Genomic DNA, 26,764 nt, shown 5'->3' on the forward strand with positions numbered 1-26,764 from the left:
GTATTAAGAAGAGAAATAGGGCGGTAACTCTCACAATGATCCCTGTGTTCGGTATTAGTTATTTGCATGTGGGTCAAAATGGTCCCCATTAGTAAGGCCATCAAATAAGGTGACCAAGTGAGGACCCAAGATCAAGATAAATTTCTGATAATATGCTTTTGTTAACCCGTCAGCACCAGGGCACTTTCAATTAGCTAAGGATTTAATTGCCTCTTCTACTTCAACTAAGCTGATAGGAGTCTCCAACAGAGCAGAGTTGTCCACAGAGAGACGGGTACACAAACGTTTATCTAAGTATTCCTGTAGAGAGGCTCTAAAGGACGGAAGGGGTCCCGAGACGGGAGGCAGGTTATACAAAGAGGTGTAATATTTATGGAAGCAAGCAGCAATATGTGGAGTAGAGAAATGTGGTTTACCCCTGTGGTCTTGAGTGCTCATTTTGCACGTAAGGCCCTAGCCAACAGTTTGGCCACCTTATCACCCAATTCGTAAAAGCAGGTGTGGGTTAAAAGGTATTGCCTCCTAGTGTGCCTATTTGTGAGGGAAGCCAACCTATCCTTCAGAACGCTGAGTTGAGGTAAAATATGCGGGTCAAGAGTAAGCTTATGGGATCTCTCCACGGTCGCTATTTGTGTAGTCAGATGTAGAATTTCAATCACCGATTTATGGGCCTCCCACAAAGTTGAAAAGGGGACCTGTGTTGAAATGTTCTTTGCAAAATAACGCCAGAGTTCCTCACTTAAGGTCTGTATGTGGGCAGGCGTGGACAATAGGGATTCCTTAAATCTCCAAGCCCACGATTTAGGGGTAAGATTAGCAAAGGATAAATTTATATGGACAGGCGAGTGATCCCAATGGTTGAGGGACCAATACTGGAAGAGCAGAGCATAGGCAAATGGTGATATGAAAGGAAAAACGAGTATATCCTTGTATAGCGAGTATGGAAGAGAAGAAAATTTAATCTTTAGTGGACGAATGCTGAGTCCGCCATCAGCCAGTTGTAGACTATGCAGGAGACTTTAACTTTAGCTATATGTGAGTAGGGGATATGTGAATGACCAGATGAACTATCCATTCTAGGATCTAATACCATATTAAAGTGGTCACAAGAAAACTTGTTTGGTTACGATTAGGAGCATTGATACAAGCTAAGGTAATTTTGTGTGTTGCAATAAACCCTTTAATAAAAATACATCTCCCCTCTCCATCCCTCCGGGTGTCCAGATGTTGAAAGGGAAAGGAATTGTGTAAAATAATCACAACTCACTTTGTTTTAGACTAAGGGGAGCTCAAGTAAAAAGCTGTAGTAAAAGGTTGGGAGGAAAGTTTTGGTTCCTTGCCCGCTCTAAAATGAGTTTCTGGCAAAAAAACTATTTGTAGTTTTAGTCCCTGTGTACAAAGGTCCATAATTACATGGTTTAAGGAGTTTGGGGTTGAGAAACCTGAGTGGCCTGCACAGATACCTGACTTTAACACCACTGAACACCTTTGGGTGATGAACAGAAAAGCTGACTGCAGGCCAAGCCTTCTTGTCTAACATCAGTTCCTGACCTCTCAAACCTTGTGGAAAGCCTTTCCAGAAGAGTAGAGGCTGTTTTAAAAAGTCTTGCTCAGACTGCATTGAAGAATTTTAAAATGAAAAAAGACTTTCACATTATAAGAAGTTCCTTAAAGAAGTCAGATAACCTCATTGGTTTTGACAAGAGAAAAGTATGGTATCTGTAATCATTTAGAATTTAAACTAGCAAACAGCACAATTTTGAATGCATCTTCCATACTTCATCACTTTTTTTAATTTTAAATACTCCACATATATGCACCTAATTTTTGGAAGATTAAATAAATTATCCTGTAAAATTAGTCCACATAGAATTAACCCTCATATGCCAGATATTTTTCCCATGGGCGGTCAGGCCAATTTAAGTAGTTTCTCTATATTTATACAAAGGTGAATAGTTTACTTGGGTAGGGAAACATATTTTTTCAGGACAAGTTAAACCTATTAATAGAGAACCAGTTTATAGCAAACCATATACCACACAACAAGATATAGTGGTAAAAAACACAAAGCCAACCCATGCCACCCATACACATTATTTCTCAAACTAAGTTTTAATACCAAAAAAGTCTCCCACACTCTGCCCTGCACCCAGTCTCCCACACTCTGCCCTGCACCCACACTCCCACACTCTGCCCTTTGCAGGGATTAAGGCCCAGCTTTGTTCCAAGTGCCAGTCTTCCGCTCACACCACCAACTGGTGTCCTACAGCTGCTCTGCCAGCTTCTACCAGTTTGGATAGGGCAGGGGCGCAGCTTCAGCCATCCTCTTCAGCGACACCACAGGTGGATAAGTTGGGCAGGCCCATTCGTTATTTAGGGAAGGCTCAGATTTGCTATATTTTTAACCTTGCACTATGCAATTATGCGCAGTGTCGGTTGCTTCACGTTTGTTTCATTTGCTATTGGGTACACCCTGAAACCGCCTGTACAATTAAGCAGTAGCACAGCTGACTGAGCCGGGTCAATGTGGACCAGTTAGCTACGTTTCTGCAAGGTCACCCATCTCAGCAGCTACAGGCTTTTTTAATCAAAGGTTTCACTTCAGGTTTTCTTAGAGTTTTTTCAGAGTCTTATCGCCCTTCCCCAGTCCTCGTTTGAAGGGCGTAATCTCCTCTCAGCAGAGACAAACCCCCGGGTCATGTCAGAGTTGCTTCACACGGAATTGGATAAGGGGTTTATTATAAGGCCTTTCAAGGAGCCTCCCTTTCATGTTTGGAGGATTAACCTCCATTGGCGTTGTTTGAGGTAAATTCTCCAATAAATACTGCTTGATTTATGACTTAATTCATTGATTCCTTCTGAAGAGTTTTCTTTTAAATACTCGTCGGTTGACATGGCCATTCAAAGTATCTTGCACGCAGGTAGGGGTGCTTGACTGTCTAAAGCAGACATTTGCGATGCGTTCAAACTTCTCCCTATCTTACCCGCACTATGGTAGCACCCGATGATAGCTCTATCATTTCTTTAGATGTAGCAGCACAAGCAGATCTTGTTATGTGGGATGTATTTTTAAGTAACTGGAACGGTGTGTCTTTGTTCATCCCTCAGCCTTCCCATGATTCGCCTCATGTCCTTTCTGATGCCGCAGCCTCACGTGGCTTTGCGGCTATCTTTGGTGATCACTGGATGGCAGGCCCTTGGACTTCTGAGATTCTTCAGATACATGCTTTCTCTGACACTTCGGCTCTGTTCGAAGTATACCCTATAGTCGCTGCTGCTTTTGTATGGGGTCATTTATGGTCAGGTAGGACGGTCATTTTTCATGCAGCCAATCAGGCCACGGCTCTTATCTTCAATAAAGGTTGGTCTACGTCGCTGTCGGTCATGTCTTTTTTGCGTAGGCTTGCATGGTTATCTCTGCATCATAATTTTCATTTCCTGGGCACTCACATACCAGGAGTGTTATATTGGGCAGCTCATGCCCTCTCGCAAGCTAATTTACGTATGTTCTTTTTACAGAATCCAGCAGCAGACACCTTACCCACGCCTGCACCGCACTTCTCCCAGCTCAGCATGGACTGAAGTGCATATGGACGACGCCCTTGCCCTTATCGACAGCTCCCTATCCCTTAATACTAGAAGGCTTATACCACGGCCTGGAATACCTCTGCTGGATTCCAGGATTTATATCCCGGCCAGCACTTAACCTGTCCTATAGTACCATTAGACTGCATCTGGCGGGGCTACAGCACTTTAGGTCTATAGCCGACCCCGACATTTCTTCGTTGTTGGCTTCTAGGCCAATCAAAGCAGCGCTCGCTGGGTTGCAGAAACTACAACGCGCATGAGGTTGCCTATTTCTGGTACCCTGGTTCAAGGTATGGCTTCCTTGCACAGCAGTTCTCCGTTTAGGGTACTGCAGAGCTTGGTGCTCAGGGCTGCCATATTTTTTGGCCTTTTATGGCTTCCTGTGGCCCAGTGAGTTTTCTTACTCGGGCAGTCAGTCCCTCGTGCTGCGGAAACGATTTAACCAGACAGCCGCAGGGTTACCACTTGCATTTGTGACGTTGCAAGATACGTCAGACAGGACCGGGTGTGTTCATTAAGATTTTTGCTATACAGAATCAATGGTGTCCAGTGGCAATTCTGGACCTACTGTTATCTGCTTTAGCAAACAAACCACCAGATAGTCCTCTGCTTCCTTTCCCGATGAGACCCTTTACCACCATACAGTTTATTACGCATGTACGTATCCTATTGGCTAATTTAGGCTGTGACCCTAAGAGTTTCTGGGCTCACTCCTTCCGTATAGGCGCAGCTTCAGCTGCTTCTAAGAATGGGGTGCCTGCCCACGTCATCAAGCATCTTGGTAGATGGAACTCTGGGTGTTATGCTAGGTACATCCCAGATCCGCAGGTGGAAATGGGTATAGCTTTTTCTAAACTTGTTGACTGATCACCTTGTAGCAGTTTTGGAATATTTGCAATGCTTACCTTTTGGCCTCTTTTTGGCGTACCGTCATGGCACACCTCAGATCTTGTAGGTAGGTGTTTCATCAGTCTCACTATTCTCGTTCATCACACTAATGTCCCAGACTCCGTACACAAATATATATATATATATATGTGTGTGTGTATGTATGTGAGCATGGATTTGTACTTGTGTGGTGTAAGCATGCATATGTTATTGGGTTCGTGAGCATGGATGTGTCATTCTGTGTGTGAGCATGGGTGTGTAAGTGGGTGAGATGGAGTGTGTGTTGGAATAAATGTGTATGTGTGTGTTAGTGAGTATTTGTAAGTGTGTGTAATTTGTGTAAGTGTGTTTACATATGTGTGCCAAAGTGTTGGAATGGAGGGGGACAAGGGGCAAAGAAGGCATGGACAAGTTGTTTGGGGGCACCAGGGACCTGTGGTGAATCTTGCTGTGAGTCCTAAATGTTTCCAATGTATGTTCCATGGTTCTAGGCAAAGACATGCTATTAAATATATGAGCTATTTCACTTTTTACTTGCTAACACACAGTTACAGCAGCTCCCTGGTTTGTATATGCCTTTATATAGAGTTCACGGTAAAACTGTTAAAGCCAGAGAGTTCTATCTATTTACTACTGTTTTGCACAAGAGATGGTTCTGTTCAAGCAGATTTTACTACATGGATATGGAAGTTTACAACAAGCTTCAGCAATATTGTAATGTTGGGGATGCAATATTCTTTTTATAAAATTTACAAAATAATCTCAATATTCTACTATATGTTTAAATGTAAAACATTGCAACATGCCGTAAAACAAAAGATGACATCAACTTTTATCATCAACTTTCATCCATTCAGATATAACTCACCACAATATTCTTCATAGTTGTTTCTGTAACAATCTTCTTCATGAGCTCTGGAGGTGCAATGGATCCTGCCATAATACCTAAGAAAGAGATAATGGAGAACATATAAGACAGAAAAGAAATATTAATAAATGGTATGAGTATATGTCACAGTGGTAAATACAGTTCCCAGCAGTGGGCTATATTGCGTTGACATTACATGCATCTGCATCAGAGGTGTAGGGACCATAAACCAATGAAAGAGAGGAGATTTGCAGAACAATGTGGAGGACCTCCACAACGAAGGTAAGTCCTAACAGTACCTGCTCCCAGAGGACTACCCAGCGGGTGAAAAGCAGCCACACCAGGTTGAGAAGAATAGGTAAGTCCATAGCAGCCAAGAAGCATGAAAATCAGGAGCAAAATTCCAGCCATTCCAGTGGACTAGATTTTGAAACACGTTACAAAGGAGGTTGGAATGGACAATGGAATTAACCAGAGCATCAGCACCCACCAGACCTGGAACACAACTGAGCTTATTGTTCCAGTGTCTGATTAGCACTTTTAGCAGCTCCAAGGGTACTTGGGTAGGGAAAACTCAGGCTTTCCAGAGTCACACAGTTCAAACCCTGGTCAAAGGTAATTTCAATAGGCAAACCATGCAAACATACAACTTCCTTGATAAAGACAGTGGCTAGGTCCAGAGCAGAGGGGAATAAAATTAACCATCTTGGAAAAACAATAAATGATAGTAAGAATGTTAGTATGTCTTTCCAAGGGAGGTAAACCACAAAGAATTCCATAGGAATATGAGACCATCGCTATTTGGGAATGGGAAGGGGTTGTAGTAATCCATAAGGCAGGTGTCTTGTTGGCAGCACAGACCTGACAAACAGGGCACCAAAAGATTTGAGAAAACATTTGAGATGTGTTTAACATCCATAGAACCTGGCTGGTAGGAGATGATAAAATTGAATTGAGAGAAGAACAAAGCCATCAAGCTTCCAGGGGATTCCAATGCTTCACATAACTGATGTACTTAAAGGTTTTTGTGGTCTGTAAGTAGAGTGATTGGCAAGTGAGAACCCTTGATGACCCAGATGTTTCTATTTCTCAAGTGCCATAATAACTGTAAAAGGATCACTATTCCTAACATCATAATTTACCTAATTATAATAATTTATATATTTTTTTTAGAAAAAGGTGTAAAGGCTGTTCTATGTCTTACTTCGTGATAGAACCACACAGCTTTAATTGTCAATGCAGTTAATCCAGTACAGAAGCAGGCACAAATTATCTTGAGAAAGGCCTCCTTACTTTCCATAGGTCAGTTGTGACAATGTCAGATAGTTGAAAAATGTACTCATGATCACTGGATCACCCAGATGCAAGGAAAACAAAACTTAGTTAAACTTTAAGGTTAAAACAGAACTCTTCGGGAGTAGTCACAAGCACAAATGATAAGTAGGTGTGCAGATCAGGGTATTCAAGGAGGTCAAAGAGGCCATAGGTCAGGATGCTTCCCGCATGGCAGCAAGGCCTGACAGGGCCCTCCTCATTGCGCGGCCTACAAGTGGCTTAGGAGCAGGCTTCTGGGATTGCAGCTTGTGGAAGGATCAAACACAAGCGAGTGGAGGCACATTCACTCCTGGTTTCCACTCCTCTTGACTGTAGCCCTTCCAATTAATAAAATATTGTAATCAGCCTCTGCACCATCTTGAATCCAGAATCTTTTTATTTCTTCATTTATTATTTTTTTATTCAAAATTCAAAGTATTTCACACACAATACCCCTCGTCTTATAATCAGACCTAAACTAGGTCTGACTATGAGACTAAGATCCAGATCCCCCGCAGCGCTGCACGGGACCTGGATCCTCCTGTCTCCCCCCCACCCCACTTACCGGTACTTCTGAGTCCCTGGTGCTTAGTCCGGGCACCGGACACAACTTCCGCTGCAGCCGGGAGGAGGTGCGTTTAGCAGCGGGGGTTGTCTGCGTCCATCGCGCAGACCTTCCCCGGCTGTCAGAGATCAGAGTTCCCCGTGATCTCTGACAGCCAGGGAAAGTCTGCGCGATGGATTAGAGGGTTAAAAGGCATATCATGGGGCACAGTGGCATATAGGGGGTATAAGGCATTTCTGGGGCAGAGTGGCAAGCCATGGGGCAGATGTGCATAACTGCTGACTGGTGCAGGTTGAAAAAAAAGTAAATAAAAACCAAACATTTTTCTCAATCATAGCTTTTATTAAAAAAAAATTGTTCACATAGTTTACATGAATTAACATTTACTGGTAAAACTTTTTTCCTATAGGGTCGTCTTATATTCAGGCTTTTTCTTTTTTTCGTAAATTAATATTCAGATTTTGGGGGGTCATCTTATAATCAGGGTTGTCTTATAATTGAGCAAATACGGTTTAAACCCGCTGTGAATACATTTATATCCAACATTTACCACTTAACATTAAGAGATATAACATTCAACAGTCGTAATCTTCCATTCATCCCCTGGGGAAGGAGCTAAGAGGAATTATCTGGGTTACTATACCAATTATATTTATTATTATTAGGATTATTGTGTTTATATTTATAATGCCCAGGACCTTATCTCCATTCACCTATTTAAAGTTAGGTCATACCTGTGGAGGTAGCATGCAGACTATGTCAGACACCCTAGGGAGCAGTATAACATAATTATATGAAAAATATAAATTACAGTTATTATAGGTGTAGAAGGACTTAAAGTGATCTGACCTAACCAAACAATATTTGGCTAGTTCAATTCACATGCACACAAAAAGGACAGACAGAGACTTATTGAAGTGCAAATGCAGCCCCTGAAGCCCACATCAAAGGGCAACTGTATAGTCTGTTTGTAAATAGTGTGTGATAGTGTTAGTATTGTCTTTTGATGTTGTATCCCTAAAATTGTATCTATAGGATTGTAAATTGTATGTATTGTCTTTTGAGATTAGTTAATCCATATGATTGTAAATTGTATGTTGTGTGATAGTATTGTCTTTTGATATTGTAATTAGTTAACTAATACGAATGTAAATGGAATGTACCTTTGATCCCACCCTATAAGAACTCCCTGTATGTTACAATCTCCCCATCCTTGCTGCAGTTAGTTACAATCTTTCCATTATTGTTGCAGTCACAAGTACAACTTCATTCCCAATGTAACCCTGTGTGTGTTAGCCTTTCATAGGCTTCATTACAGCATTAAACCCTCCATTTTCCTATCAAAGAAGCATTTTCTTCTAATTATTCGAGCTACGTGGATTTAAGTTATTAACCCCTAGACGAAGGTGTGTCGGCACCTGGAATCCCCTTTTCCCAAATATATCCAATTTCCGACAATACCTACACTTAAGTATAGAAAATTTTATTACATTTATCTAAGTTATTTTTAAGATAAACACCTCTTTCCATTACTGTACTGTACTTGATCAATGATTGCCCTCCAACTGATAGAGCTTGTATTTTTTCCAGTATCTGGCTATACAAATCTTCACAGCCAAGAAAATATGCACAGTTAAGATCTTCTGAGATGTCTGAAAATGCTCTAGGCCCAAATGAAACAAGAACATCTGGACATCTAGTTGACCCTGATAATGGAAAAGGGATTGGGCAATTGCAAAACATTACATTTAAGATTATCTAATTGAGAACATTTCCACCACGTGTGAGCAAACGTTCAAACAAATGTGGAACATTTCCAACAAATGTCCGAGTTTGTACAGCAGATTCTATTAAGTCTAATTGGTACTAAGTACCATCGATATATAATCTTAATATAAAATTCTACCAGTCTTCTATTGCTGGATTATCTATTTTTATCCTATTAACATAGTTATTAATCCTTAAAAAGGTAAATATCTCAGAAAATGTCATAAAAGTATCATGGATTAATACATTTTCTAAGAAAATTATGCCACAGTCTTGTCACTTGGTTAAATCTATGACTCTGATTGCATGATGTATAGCGTCCAAAGGGGTAGAGGCTAAAAGAGATTTATTTATTGTCAGGGTCCATCCAGGCTGCGGAGCTGCATATCTCTGTTTTTCCCTGCCTTGCCTCAATTCCCATGTTTTGCTGTAATCCGTTCCTGGATTTCCATATGCTCTGTTCTGTGCTTCAAAGCACCCGTTCCTTGATTCCTTGATTCCAGTCTTGCTCTTTGCTCTGTTTCCTTTATAAGGTGTGCCCCACCCGTTTGTTATGTTTGTCTCAGTCTGCAGTCTAAAGGTATGTCCTTGGTTTTGTGTTTAGATTCAATGTTTGGTTTCAGATTATTAGTGATTCACTAAGCAGGGTTTAGCGTTAGGACCCAACGAATATTGGAGTACTTTGGCGTAGTGGTAGGCTAAGCATACTATGGCCATATGATGTGACTGAATCTCCAATTGTTATATCATAGTCCTAGGCTAGTTCCTGTATTCATGTTTGTCTGTCTCTTATGTACCGTTGCCTTCCTTTCCCTGAATCATCTGAGGATTTCGGTTCCTCTCTCCTCTCCCCATGTCCCAGTTAAGATGTCCTATCCTTGCTTAAAGGAGAAGCATCTGAGGATTCTGGCTTCTCACTCCATCCCCTGTGTTCCTTGCCTTGTTCCCTGTCCTTTGTTCTGCCCTGTATCATGTATGTCTTGTCTTATGTTTCTTGTTCGGTCTCCCTGTTCCTTGCTCTGTCTTCCTTGCTTGCTACGTTTCTGTTGATACTCTGCTTAGCTTCCGTACTCCTAGCCTGCAGCATCCTGCACATGATTCTAGTGCTATGTCTCATGCCTGCTCCAGGGTGCCTCCAGGATACCTCCAAGTTCTGCTTTGTTCTGGACTACATCAGTTGCTATGTCAGGGTGCTGGTCAACAAACATGTGGCTGCACAACCCTAGATGCCCACCCGGGCGAGTGCAGTCGCCCTGCACCAGGCCCTGTCACACTCCGCTACTGCACAATAACTCCTGAACACAATCTTTGGGCGCTCTGGGTCATTACAGTTGTTTGTATGGACCCAGTTCCTGACATTTATCTTTTGTTTCCGTTTAAGTCTATCCACCGTCTTTACTGTGTCATATACTAATGGATTTAAATTGGTTATTTTTTTAAGCAGCGATAAATCAACCCAAAATAAGGAATATAAATCAATTTTTATAATCTCAGATTGCTCAATTTGTAGCCACCTTGGTAGTTTATCCAATGCTAAAAAACGAGTCCAATTTTGCGTCCAAGCCATGTGATTTCAAGATTATTTCATCTAGAAAGGAGTATCCTTGTTTTCTCCAAGAGAGTTCTATAGTTACAAGTAGTGATAAAACCTTTGTAATTTGAATACCTAGGTATTCCATGGCTTGACTGTTCCAATCCAGTCTGTACAAGGACCCAAGCTCTTCTAAATCAGCTTGAGTGGTAAAGGTCATGATTACTTTTGTCTTTCCAAGGTTGATTTTATAATTAGAGATTGAACCATATTCATTGATCCATTTAAAACGTGCAGGGATAGAAATAAGCGAGGTAGTCAAGGACAGGAGGACATCGTCCGCGTATTGAGATATTCTGTAGGAATAAGAATTGATTTCCACACCTGAGATATTGGGCGATTGCCTTATTAGGTCTGCCAGAGGTTCTATACGGAGCACACATAGTAGTGGAACTAACTAGAGAATCATTATAGAGTCTCTAAATATTCCATAAATACCAAAACTTCTAAAAACCGCCTCTATGAATCTCCAACTGACCTGATTTAATTTTGTGGGAGTTAACTTTATAGATAAGATTAAATATTTTGCGAGTGTTGTCCGATGCACTTCTATCCTCTGCAAATCCTGTCTGGTCTATAATATGTGGGATAACTTGTTTTCGTCTTTGCGCAAGCATTTTTGAATATAGTTTAATGTCTAAGTTTATTAACGATATGGGCCGATAGTTAAGTGTTGAGCTTGGGTCCTTTCCTTCTTTTAAAATTGGAATAATCGCAGCTTGTAATAGCTCCATAGGGAGCTGTCCATTGAGGATAGTGAGGAAAATAATCTTAATAGTATGGGGGGTATAGTCTGTTGTAGAGTTACATAAAAATAAAAAGAAAACCCATCTGGCCACTCTGCCTCCTGAAATGCCTTATACCTCCCTATATGCCAAATGCCCACGCCCAAATGCATACCCGATAAGGTAGCCGTCACACCCGATTTCGACACTAATGTGGTCTCACTTCTGTCCCTCAATAAAGAGACCCTAGAAAAGGGTTAGAACAGGGACTTAAATCGGCCCAGGATAAACTCCTGGATCTGGTGGGTCCCGTCACCCAAATCCTATCCCTGGCTGACAGGGCCTTTCTGCAGGCTTCTCCCCATGATCCCAAGCTCATTTGTGACTGGCCTCTCCGTGTGGTGTGTCTCCTAGGCAACGCCAACGTGGCTTTTCGGGAATGCTTTCGTCAAAGAATTAAATAGACACGTTTTGCTGATGACCTCCTGGAATAAGGCCAAGTTATCCATGCGGAAGGTCTTTCAGGGCTGGACGACTGCGGGGCCGGGTCGCCAGCCGCTCATCGTTCCAAGGCTCCTGAGGCTTTCCTCAGGCCCAGACGTCCTACAGGACTCCTTTCCAGCAATGCTCCTTCATCCTGTGAGGAGGCAGCAGAGGTTGAGGCGCTACTGGATTCCCTAGAGGCCGCTCTGGATTTGTTTTTTTGTCTTTCTTCCCCTCCACGGGTTGCGGACAGAATATCTAATTTTTTCCATAACTGGGAGTGCATTTCGTCAGGCCCTTGGATCCTCCATATGGTCCGGGGTTTTCAGATAGATATGGTCTCCCCTCCAGGTCTGCAGACCTCCCCCTATGAGTAGGTCCTCAGTCGATCAGGCCTAAGGGGAGTCGGTAACGTCGTCCCCTTCGCAACAAAGGAGCCATCCAACGTGCGACAGGTCCGATCGGCTTCCTCAGCTCCATTTTCTTAGTCTCGGAAAAGGTCCGGGGAATTTCGCCCGGTTATCAACCTCAGGGCCCTCAATGCGTTCGTCGTATATCGCCACTTCAAGATGGAGGGTATCCATTTTCTTCGAGACCTTATGTCAGGAGGCGATTGGATCACCAGACTGGACTTTACGGATGCATACCTTTCTGTTCCGATTCATCTAGACCACAGGCGTTTCCTGCAGTTTCGTCGGGGCAGCCACATTTGGCAATTCAAAGCTCTGCCTTTTGCCCTCAGTTCAGCCCCTTGGTGCTTTACAAAGCTCCTAAAACCGGTCATGGCACTTTTTTGTTCCAGGGGTATCAGGTGCATCGGCTACCTCGACGATATCCTGCTATTTTCCAGCTCCCGGGAGACCCTCCGAGTCCAGACGGACTTTGTGGTACAGTCTCTTCACCTGCTCAGTTTCCTGGTCAACACAAGCAAATCCGAGTTGTCCCCGACTCAGCGTATCCTTTTCCTCGGCTTCGAGATAGATTCGAAGATGGCCATGCTTCGACTCCCGATTCAGGCGATATTTCCAGGTCCCCTTCATTACCGCGCCCTGCAACGTCTCAAGGCTCGACATCTCTGCAACGTCATTTACAGGATGGCACTTGTGGTTGCTCTTCGGAGTAATCAGAAGGCTATCGAGGGTAGGGGGGTAGTGTTACTGACATGCCTCGACATCGAGGCATGTCAGCAACACAGTTTATGCTTAGGAATGCGATTCCGATTGCTTCCTAAGCTGTTTTAGCCTTTTTTTCTTCCGGGGAGGGCTTTCCTCCCCGGATCCACGGTCAGCCTCACTTGTGAGGCTTCCGTGGATGCTGCGGCGATGCAGCTATTTAACGGCAGCCCGTACATGTACGGGCATTGTCGTTATCGCGTTGCACGGCAACCCCGTACATCTACGTGGATTGTCGTTAAGGGGTTAATTTTGTAGCCCTCCTTTGCACTTGGACTGGTGCCCAGAATTGTACCGCATAATCAATGTGAGGTCTTACCATTGACCTGTAAAGAGGCAAGATGATATCCTCCCGTGAATCAATACCTCTTTTTATACATGTCAAAACCTTATTGGCCCTTGCAGCTGCTTGGAGGCATAGTGCACTGTTGTCAAGTCTATTGTCTACCATTATTCCTAAATCCTTCTCGATGGTAGTTTTTCCCAAGGATATTCCATTTATAGTATAGTTTGCATTTTTATTATTTTTACCATAATGCATAACATTGCATTTATCTATGTTGAACCTCACCTGCCACTTGTACGCCCAGTCCCCAACTCTGTCTAAATCTTCCCGCAAAGAAGAAACATCCAGATTAGTATGAATTACCCTGCCTTATCAGCATTCCAAATAAATTGGATCAAGTCAAATAAAGCTTTCAAATATCAGCAAAAAAATCTAGAAATCTAGAATATTTATTTAACAGGCAACAAGATAATAAAGAAAAGCTTTCAAGTCTTCCTGTATCTTAAATGGGTGATTTATTTCCTAACCTGCAACATATTGGATACAACATTCCTGGAGAGGCCCTTCTTGATCAGGATTTCTGCTTTAGGAGCCAGGTTGTGAACTTGAGGAAAGTCTCGATCAGGGTTGTGTTGTCCCTAGCCTTACTGAGTCTTACGGAGTCTTCCCTTTTGGGGAAATATGGGGCCACAAGGATCACCAAGGTGTTGTCTTCAATAATCTTTCTGACCACTCTCACAACTAGGGTGTAACTAGACCTAACTAGAGCTGTGCTGGATCCACAGCTGCCTCTCTGTGAATAAAACACTACTGATAGCTTCCCTGACCATGTGCCATCTGTGATGTCTCCCTGACTCGCTAAAGTCTTCCTGACTTCTCTTCTTCCGCAGATGACTTTATCTGGCGGTGTATGCAATACAGTCGTCATGTGATTGTGCTTTCCTCCTTTTGATGACTATTTAAAGGTCCAGCTACTCCAACATGGTTACCCTTTTGTGATGCCTTCTTTCATTCTCTCCAGTAGTAAGTTTATTTATTCTCTGGTGTTCTGACCTAGCCTGACTTGACTGTGCTGTTTTTCTGGTATCCTGACCTAGTTTGGCTTGACTACTTTTCTGGTTCCTTACCCGACTTGCCTTGAGTACAGTGCCTCTCTGATGTCTGTGACCCTATTTGCTTTGATTACGCTGCTTAGTTAATATCCTGACCATGATTAAGCCTATTTCAAACTTTGCTCTGTGTGCTACTATCTGGGTAGTTTCTTAACTCTTGGGTCCCCGATTTAGCTAAGTTTACCTGGCACATGGACACTGCCCGAGTAAACAGATGTAAGTAAACATGCATGATTTCATCGACCAAGGCCTGCTATGCCATCTCTTGGACCTCTTGCTGACAGATCGTCCCAACCACGGTAAAACTCTTACTCTAGAGAGGCATGCCAAGCCACCAGAGCTTAAGGGAACCCTTCCACCCAGCACCCTGGCTGGAAGGAAAGGATAGACTGCATCCTTACATAACATAAGATGTCCCATTTGGTATTTTACCCCCACATGCTACCAGGGACTATTGGTATTCACTGGGACCCTTCAGGAGTTTTTCAGGCCCATTCTGAAGCCACATGGGCAGGATATATGGATGGAAAAAACCCTGGCTTGCCCATTCAATTCCAAAACACAGGAGGCACTGCCCTTGGATGCCGATGGGTGATTTACTTTTATTTTTTACTTTTTTACTGTCTCTCAGTGTCCCCTGCCATTCCTATCTTGGTTCCTGATACAATTGTGGCTTCTTTGATAATCAAAGGCCTTTATAAACTGGGGTTTCTGCCAGCTTCTTTTGCTGGAAAGTAATTTCCTTGCCCCAATTGTTGTTGGTCATATGTTTGTCTGTTTTCTTCATCCTCTGGTTTTGACCCCAAGCCTTTGACTGTGACTTTGTTTTGCCCTTTTGGTTACACTGCTTGTTAGATTTGGATTATCTAGAATTTGACCTTTGGCATGGAATTTGATTACCCATACTGGTTACCCCTCTGTACTGTGCTTTGATTCAATAATGCTGCTTACTTGAAAGTATTGTATAAAGTTTGCCAAACTAAAGAATGGTGCTATTCTTTTTAACATCTTTAAAAGTGTGATATTCTTACTAAAGATATTTGAGATGATATATTGTAATGCAACAGATAATACAGTTCATTAGACTCAGGGCCTTATAAAAGGAAGGGATGCATTCACATAAATAGGTGGGGCAGCTGCATTAACCTCATTAGTGTTGGAATAGATTGACTCCCAAAATATTTGCTACACAAACCCACCTTTAACTCACATTAAGTGTACTGCAAATCAATTCAGAGACTATAGACCTCTATAATTACATTTTGCAATTAAGGGAACTGTTTTACACCTACCAGTGGTAAGAGTAGACGTGTGTGTGGAAAAATCTGGCTGCCCCATAAGGTCTATATACATAGTGGGTGTTCCGTACATACTTGTGCACCTGTTAAAAAGAAAGAGATGAGCATATTTCACATACAGTAAAACGTCTGAATATTCCTACCAAATGATTTCATTATGAAACAAACAATCTCCTTCCATATTTAAGGAAGGGCAATAAAAAAAACTATATATACTCTATTTTCTCGAAATGCTCTGAAAAATAACCCCTGGTCTTATATTCGAGGTTGTCTTCTAATCTTGACTACAAGACTAAGAGCCAGCGCTGCATGGGACCTGGATCCTCCTCTCTGGTAACCTCCAGAGACTTTCCAGTGCTCCATCATAGAAGCCATAGCGGAAGTGCTGGCAGCAGCGGAGGTTGTCTGAGTGCATTGCACGGACGTTCACCGGCTGCAAGAGAGGAGGATCCAGGTCTCCTGCAGCGCTGTGAACCTCTATGACAGAGCACAGGCGTGACATGACCTTCCGGTGCTAGAAGCCCCGGGGGAACTAACGGTTGCGCAGACGTCCACCGGCTGCCCCCACTAGCAGGGCCGGCCTTAGGGGTGTGCGACCTGTGCGACCGCACAGGGCGCCATGGTAGCAGGGACACCTGCCCGGGACTTAACCCCTTAGTTCCCCTATAGACGTACCGGGACGTCCAAAAAACGCCCACAAAGAAACCCCTATGGACGTCCCGGTACGTCCAGCCTTTCGTGCAGCGTCAGGGACACAAACATCGTCGTTTGACAGCCTGGACTCCCCCCTGGCAGCAGAAGCCGGCATTGCCGGCTTTCTGCTGCCCGATCTCCCGTAACAGCTTCCGGCATGAAAGCCGGTTAGCTGTTACGGTTGAAAGTGCCCGATCGCGCGATCGCGCAGTTGCAAACGCGCGATCGGGCATTCCCTTCCGGGTTACGTCACTGCTGACGTAACCCGGAAGGTCATCGGAGGATGAGGCACAGAGACGCTGCGATCTCTATGCAGGTCTGTGAGGACCTGCATAGAGATCACAGTGTGATCGGTGCAGGGGGATCGCGGGGAGGGGAGTGAGAAACCATGTCTCTCACTCCCCCTCCCGTCCTGTAAGAGAAAAGCAAAAAAAAAAAAAAACGGTTAGTCATTTAAAAATAATATTAAATAAATCATTAAAATATTAATATAAATAATACAAAAAAAAATTATAATGTGGGCTGTGATGCCATTGTGACATCACTGGCATGTTCAGGAGGTCCCTAGGAGGACCTCTAACCATTACTGTGTAAAAATGATATATAAAAAATAAAAAAAATGTAAAAAAATTAAAATAAATTTTTTTTTAAAAAAAAATATATAAAAAAAGATAATAAAAAAATTATTAAAAAACCTTACTTCCCATTGCCCTAGCATAACATCTAGCCAGTATAACCCTGCTGCCCCCGTTCACAACCCCCAAACCCGTTAAGCCATAGGCATAAAAATTATACAAAATTGTACACCTAATAGAACGCTCCCTGGTGCTGGGAAAGTCTGGAAAATCTATATAAATTAGGTATTTCTGAAATCAGGACACCTGAATTAATAAACTTGGAGGGGATTTTCCATCACTTTACCTAATTTTGTGAGGATTCAGAGGGAAAATGTAAAAAAAAAATAGTTTAATTTTCTAATCTTCGCTAGTTTTTACTAAATTTCTCATTCTAAATTTCCAGCTAATCATCCAACTATGGTATCAAGCGAAAGCTCTATCTCTCCTTGAAAAAACGATATATAGTTTATATGGGTACACTATTCACAGGAAAAGAGAATCATCGCTAAACCGTCATACCCCAAAAATGGCAAAATTGCTCTGGGCTTTGAGGTACCAAAAACCCCTGGGATTGAAGGGGTTAAATTAAAACATCGGGGTTTTTTTTGTTTAAAAAAAAAACAAAACAAAAAAACGATGCTTTAATCTAAGTCCTGGGCAGGGGCGCCGAGTGGTTGCTTGTGAAGTTCTCAGGTGCAGGCATCTCATGTTGAGCGCCGGATTATTCAGGCGCTCGACATGAAATGCCGGCACCGCGGCAGAGTGAGAAGACGGATGCCTCCCCCTCTCACCGCAGGACTCCGGCAACAAGGTAAGTGGGGGGGGTGTAGTATGAAGGGGCAGAGGGGGAGGGGTGTACTTTGAAGGGGCAGAGGGGGGTGTAGTTTGAAGGGGCAGGGGGGGTGTAGTTTGAAGGGGCAGAGGGGGGGTGTAGTTTGAAGGGGCGGAGGGGTGTAGTTTGAAGGGGCAGGGGGGGGTAGTTTGAAGGGGCAGAGGGGAGGTGTAGTTTGAGGGGGGTAGTTTGAAGGGGCAGAGGGGGGTAGTGTAGGGGGGGCGCCAGAGGAGTAGTCCGCACAGGGCACCACAACGCCTAAGGCCGGCTCTGCCCACTAGACACAAGGGAGTCTTACTTATGGAGGACAAGTCTAGGGATGCATCGGTAAGGGCAGAGTGGCATATGGAGGGGGGTGTAAGGCATTTCTGGAGGCAGAGTGGCATATAGGGGGCTATAAGGCATATCAGCGAGGCAGAGTGGCATATAGGGGGATTTAAGGCATTTATGAGGGCAGAGTGGCATATAAGGGGGAATAAGGCATATCTGGGGGCAGAGAGGCAGATGTGCAAATAAAAGAAAATAAAAACAAAAAATTCATTTTTCGCAATCATAGTTTTTATAAAATATGAAAAAATAGTTTACATGTAAATTAACCCCTTAATGACAAAGCCCGTACATGCACGGGCTCAAAATGCATTGATTTCAATGGGTTTAGGGACTGCCCATTGTCCTTAAGGGGTTAACATTTGCTAGTAAAACTTTTTTCCTATAGGAGTATTCTTATATTCATGTTTTTTCTTTTTTTTCTAAATTAATATTCAAATTTTGAGGGGTTGTCTTATAACCAGGGTCGTCTTCTAATCGAGCTAATACGGTGTCATATATATATATAATATATGTATATATATATATATATAATATATATATATATATACAATATGTATATATATATATATAATGTGTCTTTATGGACCTTGTTTTGTGCAATGGGGCACAGTCATGCTGGAATAGAAAAGGGAAGGCCCCAAACTGTTCCCACAAATTTGGAAGCATAGTATCGTCCAAAATGTCTTAGTATGCTAAAGGGGACATACCAAGACATTGGTAGGAACCGTTAAATTAAAAACAGAAAGCATCATTATGTCTAAAGACAATGTGGAGTTTACCTGCTTCTGTTGCTAAGGGACTATAAGAAGATTCAGAATATGGTGAGATAAAAAGAAATACAAGTCTATGGAGGCAAAACACATTATGGCACACAAAGATGAGCAAATTTCCCTGTTAATAAAAAAGGGAGATAAAAGATATAGCGAGACATGCAAAAAGTGTTTTTACAGGGGAAGACGTTCCACCTAAATTTTTCGAATTCAATTTATACATGAAACCTGATAAGATGCACTAAATGGTATTAAAAGAGCTTTGCAATGCACTGGCAAATCAATTGGCAGACTTATTGGGCTCCTGCTCTCTGGCTTCTTGCTGACTGATCATATTTAACAGCGCTCGGCAGAAATATATACCTTTACATAAGGAATCATCGATCACGCGATACCCACCAAAGGTTCACTGGAGGACAGGAGAGACTCAGCAGAGTCTTTCTAGACCCAGAAGGGATCTCTGACTGTTTCTTTTGCAACCAGCAATGCAAGGTTATGGAGCCCTGCTTGCTGATCACACTGTGATCAGCACAGGCAGATCAGGGGGAGAAGACAAAATGTAAAAAAATACAAAAAATTATAAAAAAATAAAAAATATTTTTCTGGAAAACAGTGCCCCAATATCCTTTTAGTACAAAAATATATATGTAATAAAAAAAAAACCACTACCTCCAAATTCCTTAAACCAGTGTTAATGAATGTAATAAATAATAAGAATAAAATCTAGTATATACAATATACAAATAAAACATATGAATGTGACCACCTTGAATATATAAAAATATGTATGTGGGGTATTATTTTAATCAAGGGGTGTTGCTGAACATAAATTGGGTCATTGTTCAGCTGGGGCACCTAATGTGTAGGAGAATTTTTTAAGATTTTTCCTATTTAAGTATAGATTTATACATATTATAATAATTATGTGTTATGTATTTCTATGATTGTGCTACTTTGTCCTACACAAAAGATGTCTTATTTGTGCAGGTTCACCAATATCGAAAATCATAGTTTAACCAACAATGTAATAATCACAAAAAAAAAATGAGCCTCAGGGTATACAAAAGGCCCAGTCCCAACAGGGGTTAATGGAAGCCACGCTACAGGAAAGAATTGTACATTGGCAGGGCCAACAACAGAGGGCAGCTCCTCTGCGCCTCTCCTCCCTCCAGCCCTCTCTCTGCAGTGTCAGGCAAAGGCCAACAAGGTGTCAGTACAAAGACATCCTGCAAGCTATTGTCAAAGGTGGACTGGACAGATGGCCACTGTAGGGGCAGGGCCAGATGGGGAGTTCATGGAACTTCCTTTAACTTCCTTTAACCGGCCTAAAATACAGGGGCACAAGGTCTGTTCATATATAACTTTGTTTCAGTGTTCCCTCGCAAAGCTTGTCAAGCTATTGATGCATAGCACGAAGATATGATGAAGAGGTTGATGGAGAGAAAGTGGGGAGATAAAAAAGTGATAGAGAAAGAAGAGAAATTAAGATAGAAAGGAAAGAGATAATGAGAGTCGGTAAGAAAAGGGAGAGATAGGGAGGAAAAGGAAGGATAAAGAGAAAGTGGAGAGATAAAGTGAAATAGGAGGAGAGTTAAGCTAAAGAAAAAGGCAGATCAAACAAAAGGCGGGAGAAAAAAGAGAAAGGGGAGAGCTAGCTAGAAAAGGGAGACATACAAAAAAAGACGAGACATACAGAGAAAGGAAAAAGGGTGGAAGATAAAGAGAAAAAGGAGTGATGAGATAAAGAGAAATGGTAGCAATAACAAGAAAGGGGAGTATCAAGGAAAATTTAAGAGATAAGGAAAAAGAGGAGAGATAACGGGAGGTAATAAGAAAGAGATGGGCAGAAAGAGGAGAGATAATTAGATCATGGGGGAAATTGTGAGAAAAGGGAGAGAGCGTATGTTTTATGTTAGGGTAAGCAGCTCTAAGGGCAAGCGTGTGGATGCAAGGTAAAGTGTATGCCAGTTTTTTTTATATGTAATGGCCAGCAGGAATGTGCGTGTATACGTATTCGTATGGGCCAGTGTACGTTTATGGGCAGTCACTTGTAAGGACAGTAAATATGTGTGTGTTTTGACAGCTTGACTATTCTTTACTGAGGGTGTTTTGTGCTCAAAAACCTGAGACTTTTTCTGCATTATTACACTACATATCCATGATTCTCCTTATAAAAGATTTGTGCACACAAACAAAATACATATTGATTTTTCAAGGACAGAACCTGAATTCTTTTATGTTACAGGGCATAAAATGGAACATACCTGTTCTCTTTTTCAAACTTGAAATTTTAAAATCTTATTTTGTGACGCCTATGTCTCATTTGGGACTGTTTAGAAGACCACCACTTTAAAAACCCCACATAAGTATATATTTTTGAGAGAAGACAAGACAAGTCAAGGTGTTTCACTAGGAGCATTTGGATACTTATGCAACTATTTGGTCACCAATCCCTGGCAAAGGGAGTCATAGCATTAATTAGTGTTACTGTTTTCAGCAAACTTTACATATTTCTTACGATTGTTTGCACAGATTACCGTATTAGCTCGATTATACGATTATAAGCAAATGCTCTGAAAAATAACCATCGTCTTATATTCGAGGTCAACTACAAGACTAAGATCCAGATCCCCCGCAAAGCTGCAGGGGACCTGGATCCTCCTCTCCTGCAGCCGGTGGCCGTCTGTGCTCATTCATAGAAGCCCCAGTGGAAGTGCCAGCAGCAGCAGCGGAGGTTGTCTGCGCGCATCGCACAGACCTCCAACGGCTGCCACCACTACACACCAAGGAATCTGAAGCACGGGGAGTAGTCTAGGGGTGCACTGGTAAGTCGGGGGAGGGTAAGAGTGGCATATGGGAGCACGGGCGTAGGAACCGGGGGAGACAGACCCCCCCCCCCAGGAAATCATGCCAGGGGGACCAATAATAGAGAAATCCCCCCAGGGCTGTAAGTGAGGCGAGTGCCCTCAGGCGCAGCTGTGAGGGGGTGCACGATGAGCAGCTTCAGCCTGCAGGACTGGTTGGGGAGATCACGGATTTCCCTAACCAGTCCAACATTAAGGTCACACTTACCAGTGTGCTCTCTGTCACTGAGAGCGCTGGGCAACGGGATATGACGTTTATATCCCAGCCCCGGCGCACAGCATAAACAGCTGTGCGCAGCCGCACTGCACTGAGAGTGAGCGGCAAACCAGAAGGAAAGGAGGAAGAGAAAGGTAAGAGATGTGAAGAATGAAGGGAGGGGGTCTGATGTGCAAAACGAAGGGGGGGGGTCTGATGTGCAAAACAAAGGGGGGGTCTGATGTGCAAAACGAAGAGGGGGGTCTGCTGTGCAAACGAAGGGGGGGTGTGATGTGCAAAACAAAAGGGGGTCTGATGGTAGATATGTGTGTGCATATACATATGGTAAGGCATGTATATGGGCAATGTTTATGAATATGTATGGGCACTTGGGCAAGCATATGTGTGTATAGGGCAGGTGAGTATATGTTTGTGTATGGGCACGTGCATATAAGGGCAGTGTATGTGCATACGTGTGTATGGGCAGTGTATATGTGCGTATATAAGGAGTGTATTTGTCTTATAGTGTATACGTCTGTGTAAGTATGTGCAAAGGCAGTGTATATTTATGGGGAGGCATGTGTGTGAGCAGTTTATGTATGTTTGGGCAGGCGTGTATAAGGGTAGTGCATATGTGTGAGTACTGGCAAGTGTGTATGTGCAGGCAATTGCAGCGTATATGTGTGTTTTTGTGGGCTGGCATGCGTAAGAGCAGTGCATATGTGTGTATGAGCAGGCATGTCGTACTTAAAGGGAAGAGAATGATTCCCTGTAACACATGTTTAACTCAGGGGCACCTAGGGTTAAATCCAGGCCTATTTCTGGTTAAAATGAGTGTGTGTGTGTGTCACTGTATGTAGCATTTGGACACAAGAGAATATTGCGGGGTGCTACTTGGTCTAAGGCATCACTAATAAAAAGTGCCATGCGTTAAATCTAGGGGTATGCAGGGTAAGTCAATGATGTGTGTTTGATTGTGTCTTGGTATGATAGCGTATGTTTGTGGGTATGTTATTGAGCACATCTGTATTTATGGGTATGTTAATATGTTTCCAGGTGTGTTATGGTGGGCATGTGTCTAGGTATATTAGTGTGGGAATGTTTAGGCGTGTATTATTGAGTGTGTGTGTGTATATGTTAGTGTGTGCATGTGTTCGTATGTTATTCAAGTGTTTAAGTGTGTGGCTATGTTCCTGTGTGCATGACGTGTTAGGAGTCTTAGATGGATCCTTCCATACATCATAGTAGTCTCTGTGGCCGTGTCTAGTGGGGTTCATCTGTGGTTGTAAGATTTTTTTTTTTTTTGTGAGTTTCTGTGGGAATTTCTCCCATTCATCCAGTAGAGTGTTTGTGAGCTGAAGGTGATATACCAAGACATTTTGGACAACACTATGCTTCTAACTATACCTTCCTTCAGTTTCAGCAGAAGGTCATACAAAAATCATTAAGGGGTTAAATATAAGAAAACACAGACTGATGACCCCCTCCTATCACCCTCAGCAAAAATGACTGTCCAGACAAAAGCAGGTACAAAGGCATGCAGTATGTAGATGTACATGTGGACAATTGTCTTCCTATATTTTGTATTTTTAGCATACTTTTGTATTTTTTGTAACTGCAATGTGTCTCTAACCTGTGATATAAAGTGTACCATCACCTACATTGATCACTGTCCTTTTTAGTGAGATCGGTGATAGATTTAACCAAAGATGAAAAATAGTGAATACATTTCCTGTAGCAGTTGGCAAAACCCAGAAAACACTGAATGGACCAGAGTCCCACTTGGCAAGGCCATTTGAGCATTGCTGACAGTTTTTGTGGGTCCATGGAAAAACCCTTATCAGAGATGATGTAACAAAGGAAGGAAACCTGAGATCGATGGAACTCACAATTCTCCCTCCTACAGTAAAGCCCATTCTCTCTTAGTTTTTTGGAGCACACGGGAGGCATCCTTGTAATGCGCTTCTATTGAGGGAGAATTAATCGGTATATCATCGAGATATACTACTACGGAGTGTTGCATATATCTCGAAACACATTGTTTATGAATTCTTGGACGACAGCTGGAGCGCCACACAGGCCGAAGGGCATTACCAGATACTCATAACGCCCACTGCTGGTATTAAATGCTGTCTTCCACGCATGCCCCTCTTTGATCCATACTAAATTGTAGGACCCTTGCAGGTCCGGTTTCGTAAATGCTTTAGACCCCTTGAGACAATCGAATAATTCCGTTATCAGAGGAATCGAGTATGCATTTTTAATTGTCAATTTGTTTAGACCTCTGTAGTCTATGCAAGGTCTGAGCTTGCCTCATTTCTTTTTGACAAAAAAAGAAACCGGCACCTGCAGGGGATGTAGATTTACGAATTAACCTCTTAGCCAAAGTATCAGAAACATACTACTCCATGGCCACAAGGAGGTATGGCACCTGGCTGGAGTTTGATTGTACAATCATATGCCCGATGTGGTGGTAAAGAGTTTGCCCAAGATCTGTCAAAGACATCCGCAAAGTCCCTGTACTTGTTAGGCTACAAAGGGGATAAGGCAGTACACAGGACCTTGACCTTGGTAGGTAACCATGGTAGATAACCATGTTCACAAGCAGGGGACCATGAAAGTATCTCAGACTGATGCCAATCAACAGTATGACTGGAAACTGAGGAGCAAAAATTATTAGAAACTGAATCTCCTCGTGGTGAAGCGCCCCAATAGCCATAGAAACCAGAACCGTCTCCTGCATGATGAGAGTAGGTTGTAGTGGTCTGCCATCAATGGCTTGTATGACCAATGGGGTGTGACGTGACCTAGACGGGATGTTGTTCTTGCCAACAAATGTGGAGTCAATAAAAATGCCAGCAGCCCCTGAGTCAATGAGCGCTTGGGCAACCACCGAAGACAACGCCCACGACAAAACAATCTTTATGAGTGGTTTGTCCTTATGGCTGTAATGGGACGGAGAAAGCCCACTGTTAGGTCGGGACCTAGATAACACCAGTAGTGGACCCACTATGCAGAGACGTGCAAGTTGCGGAGCGAGTAAGTCCAAGGCGGAAGAACCAAATAGGGCCAGAGGCAGAGAATCGAGGTCAGGAGATAACGAGGTCAGGTCAGGCAGCACAGGAGCAAAATCCAAATATCAATCCAAGGTCGAGGCAGGCAGCACGGGAGCGGAGTCAGGAAACAGTCCGAGGTCAGGTACACAATAAGGCAAGGTAGCAAGTATAAACACCCAGAGTACACACGGTAGCTCATTGAACGGGCACTGATAGAAGCCAGGAAAGAGTTTAAATAGGAACAAGGGCGGGACAAAAAGGACAGGGGACCAATGGGAGATGTAGTGACATCACTGCGTCCGGCGCCAAATAATGGCGTCGGAAAAAACAAACAAAACACAAAACGAGTGCTAAACCCGCGAGTATCGCGGGTCTCGCACTACTTAGTAGATTGGGAGTGCCGCGAGCGTGCCGCAGCACCTCGCTTATTACTCTGCGAGTGCTGCCAGCATGCCGCGGCAGCTCCCGCAACAGAGTCTTGTGAGCGACTCACGGCGGTTCGCATAGACGAATGCGACCGCCGTGAGCGCGCTGCGTCTACACACACGCCCCTCCATGTGCGTGTAGTACACACGTCACTCGGAGAGGGCGTGCGTCTGCAGACGCGAGCGCACCGCCCACCCGCGATCGACCGTCGTGGGACAGCGACGGAACCGGTAAGCGCAACACCCACCTAGGGTTTGTTCCTGACAGGACCCTAGGTGCGAGCATTTCCTGGACGAGTTGGGCAGGAGCAGAGCAAATGCCCACTCAGTTCACAGTACAGGCACGGGCCCTCCTCCAAAAGGCCCCCTGCACAACCTCATCACAAACAACTACAGGAGGCACGGAAGGAGAGAGAGGAACGTGAAAGTGTAAAAAGGACGGTGCCAATTGGATTTGAGGCCTCCACAGGTGCTCCCTGAAGGAGGGGCTCTCCCGAAGTCTGATGTCAATTAGCAGTAGAAAAGACACCAACTCCTCTAAGTTGGACAGGAGATCCCTGGATGCCACCTCATCTTTGATGGAGTTGGAGAGGCCATGGAAAAAGGCAGCCACTAGAGCCTTGTTGTTCCATCCCACTGCTGCCAGGGTACGAAATTTGATGGCATAATCCGCAACTGGTCCAGTACCCTGTCAGATGGACATTAGCTGTTTGGCAGCGGAGATGGAGCGGGCAGAAACATCAAAGACTCTGCGGAAAGAGGCCACAAATTCTGTTTAAACCTGGATCCTGTTGGTCTCCCACAGAGGATTGGCTCAAGTTAAGGCTTTATCGGTAAGCAGGAAAATCAGAAAGCCCACTTTCGCTCTGTCAGTCGAAAAGGCTTGTGGGACCAACTCAAAGTAAATGTCAACCTGATTCAAAAACCCACGGCACTGACTAGGGTCCCCTGAATAGCGCTGCAGTAGGGGGGCAGACCCAGTCACATGCCTCTGGAGGCCTGCGGTTCGGCTAGTGGGTTGTGTTTAACCAGTTAGCTGCTGACTGCATTTCTGATTTTAGATATGGCCATGGTTTTGTGTTGATTTTGATGTATGTTTTGAATCATTTCCCTGCTGGGAGATTCAACCATGGCCCATGTTTATATTTGTTATAATGCCATGTATCCTAACAAAAGTCCATGTGCTTTGGCAGAGAAAGAGCCCCAAAAGATCCATCTCCCTATTTGACTGTGAGCATGAAGTACGTTTCCACATGACTACCTCTCTGTGTAGACCACAGAATCCCATTTGAAGTTCCAATACTGTATGGCAAACTGAAGACAG

General features: G+C 43.4%; 1 protein-coding gene across 1 annotated transcript in view; it reads right to left on the minus strand.

Moving 5' to 3' along the window:
* Nucleotides 1-26,764, minus strand: part of ACSF2 (acyl-CoA synthetase family member 2) — a 132,487-nt gene that overhangs the window by 35,082 nt on the left and 70,641 nt on the right. The window contains exons 9-10 of the mRNA XM_053453332.1: nucleotides 15,652-15,740; nucleotides 5,345-5,421 (exon numbers count right to left, since the gene is read on the minus strand). Coding sequence (XP_053309307.1) covers nucleotides 5,345-5,421; nucleotides 15,652-15,740 — 166 coding nt within the window. The remainder of the gene's footprint in view (nucleotides 1-5,344; nucleotides 5,422-15,651; nucleotides 15,741-26,764) is intronic.

The sequence above is a fragment of the Spea bombifrons genome, chromosome 13 (genome assembly GCF_027358695.1).
Source record: "Spea bombifrons isolate aSpeBom1 chromosome 13, aSpeBom1.2.pri, whole genome shotgun sequence".
In the NCBI taxonomy this organism is placed as follows: Eukaryota; Metazoa; Chordata; class Amphibia; order Anura; family Pelobatidae; genus Spea; species Spea bombifrons.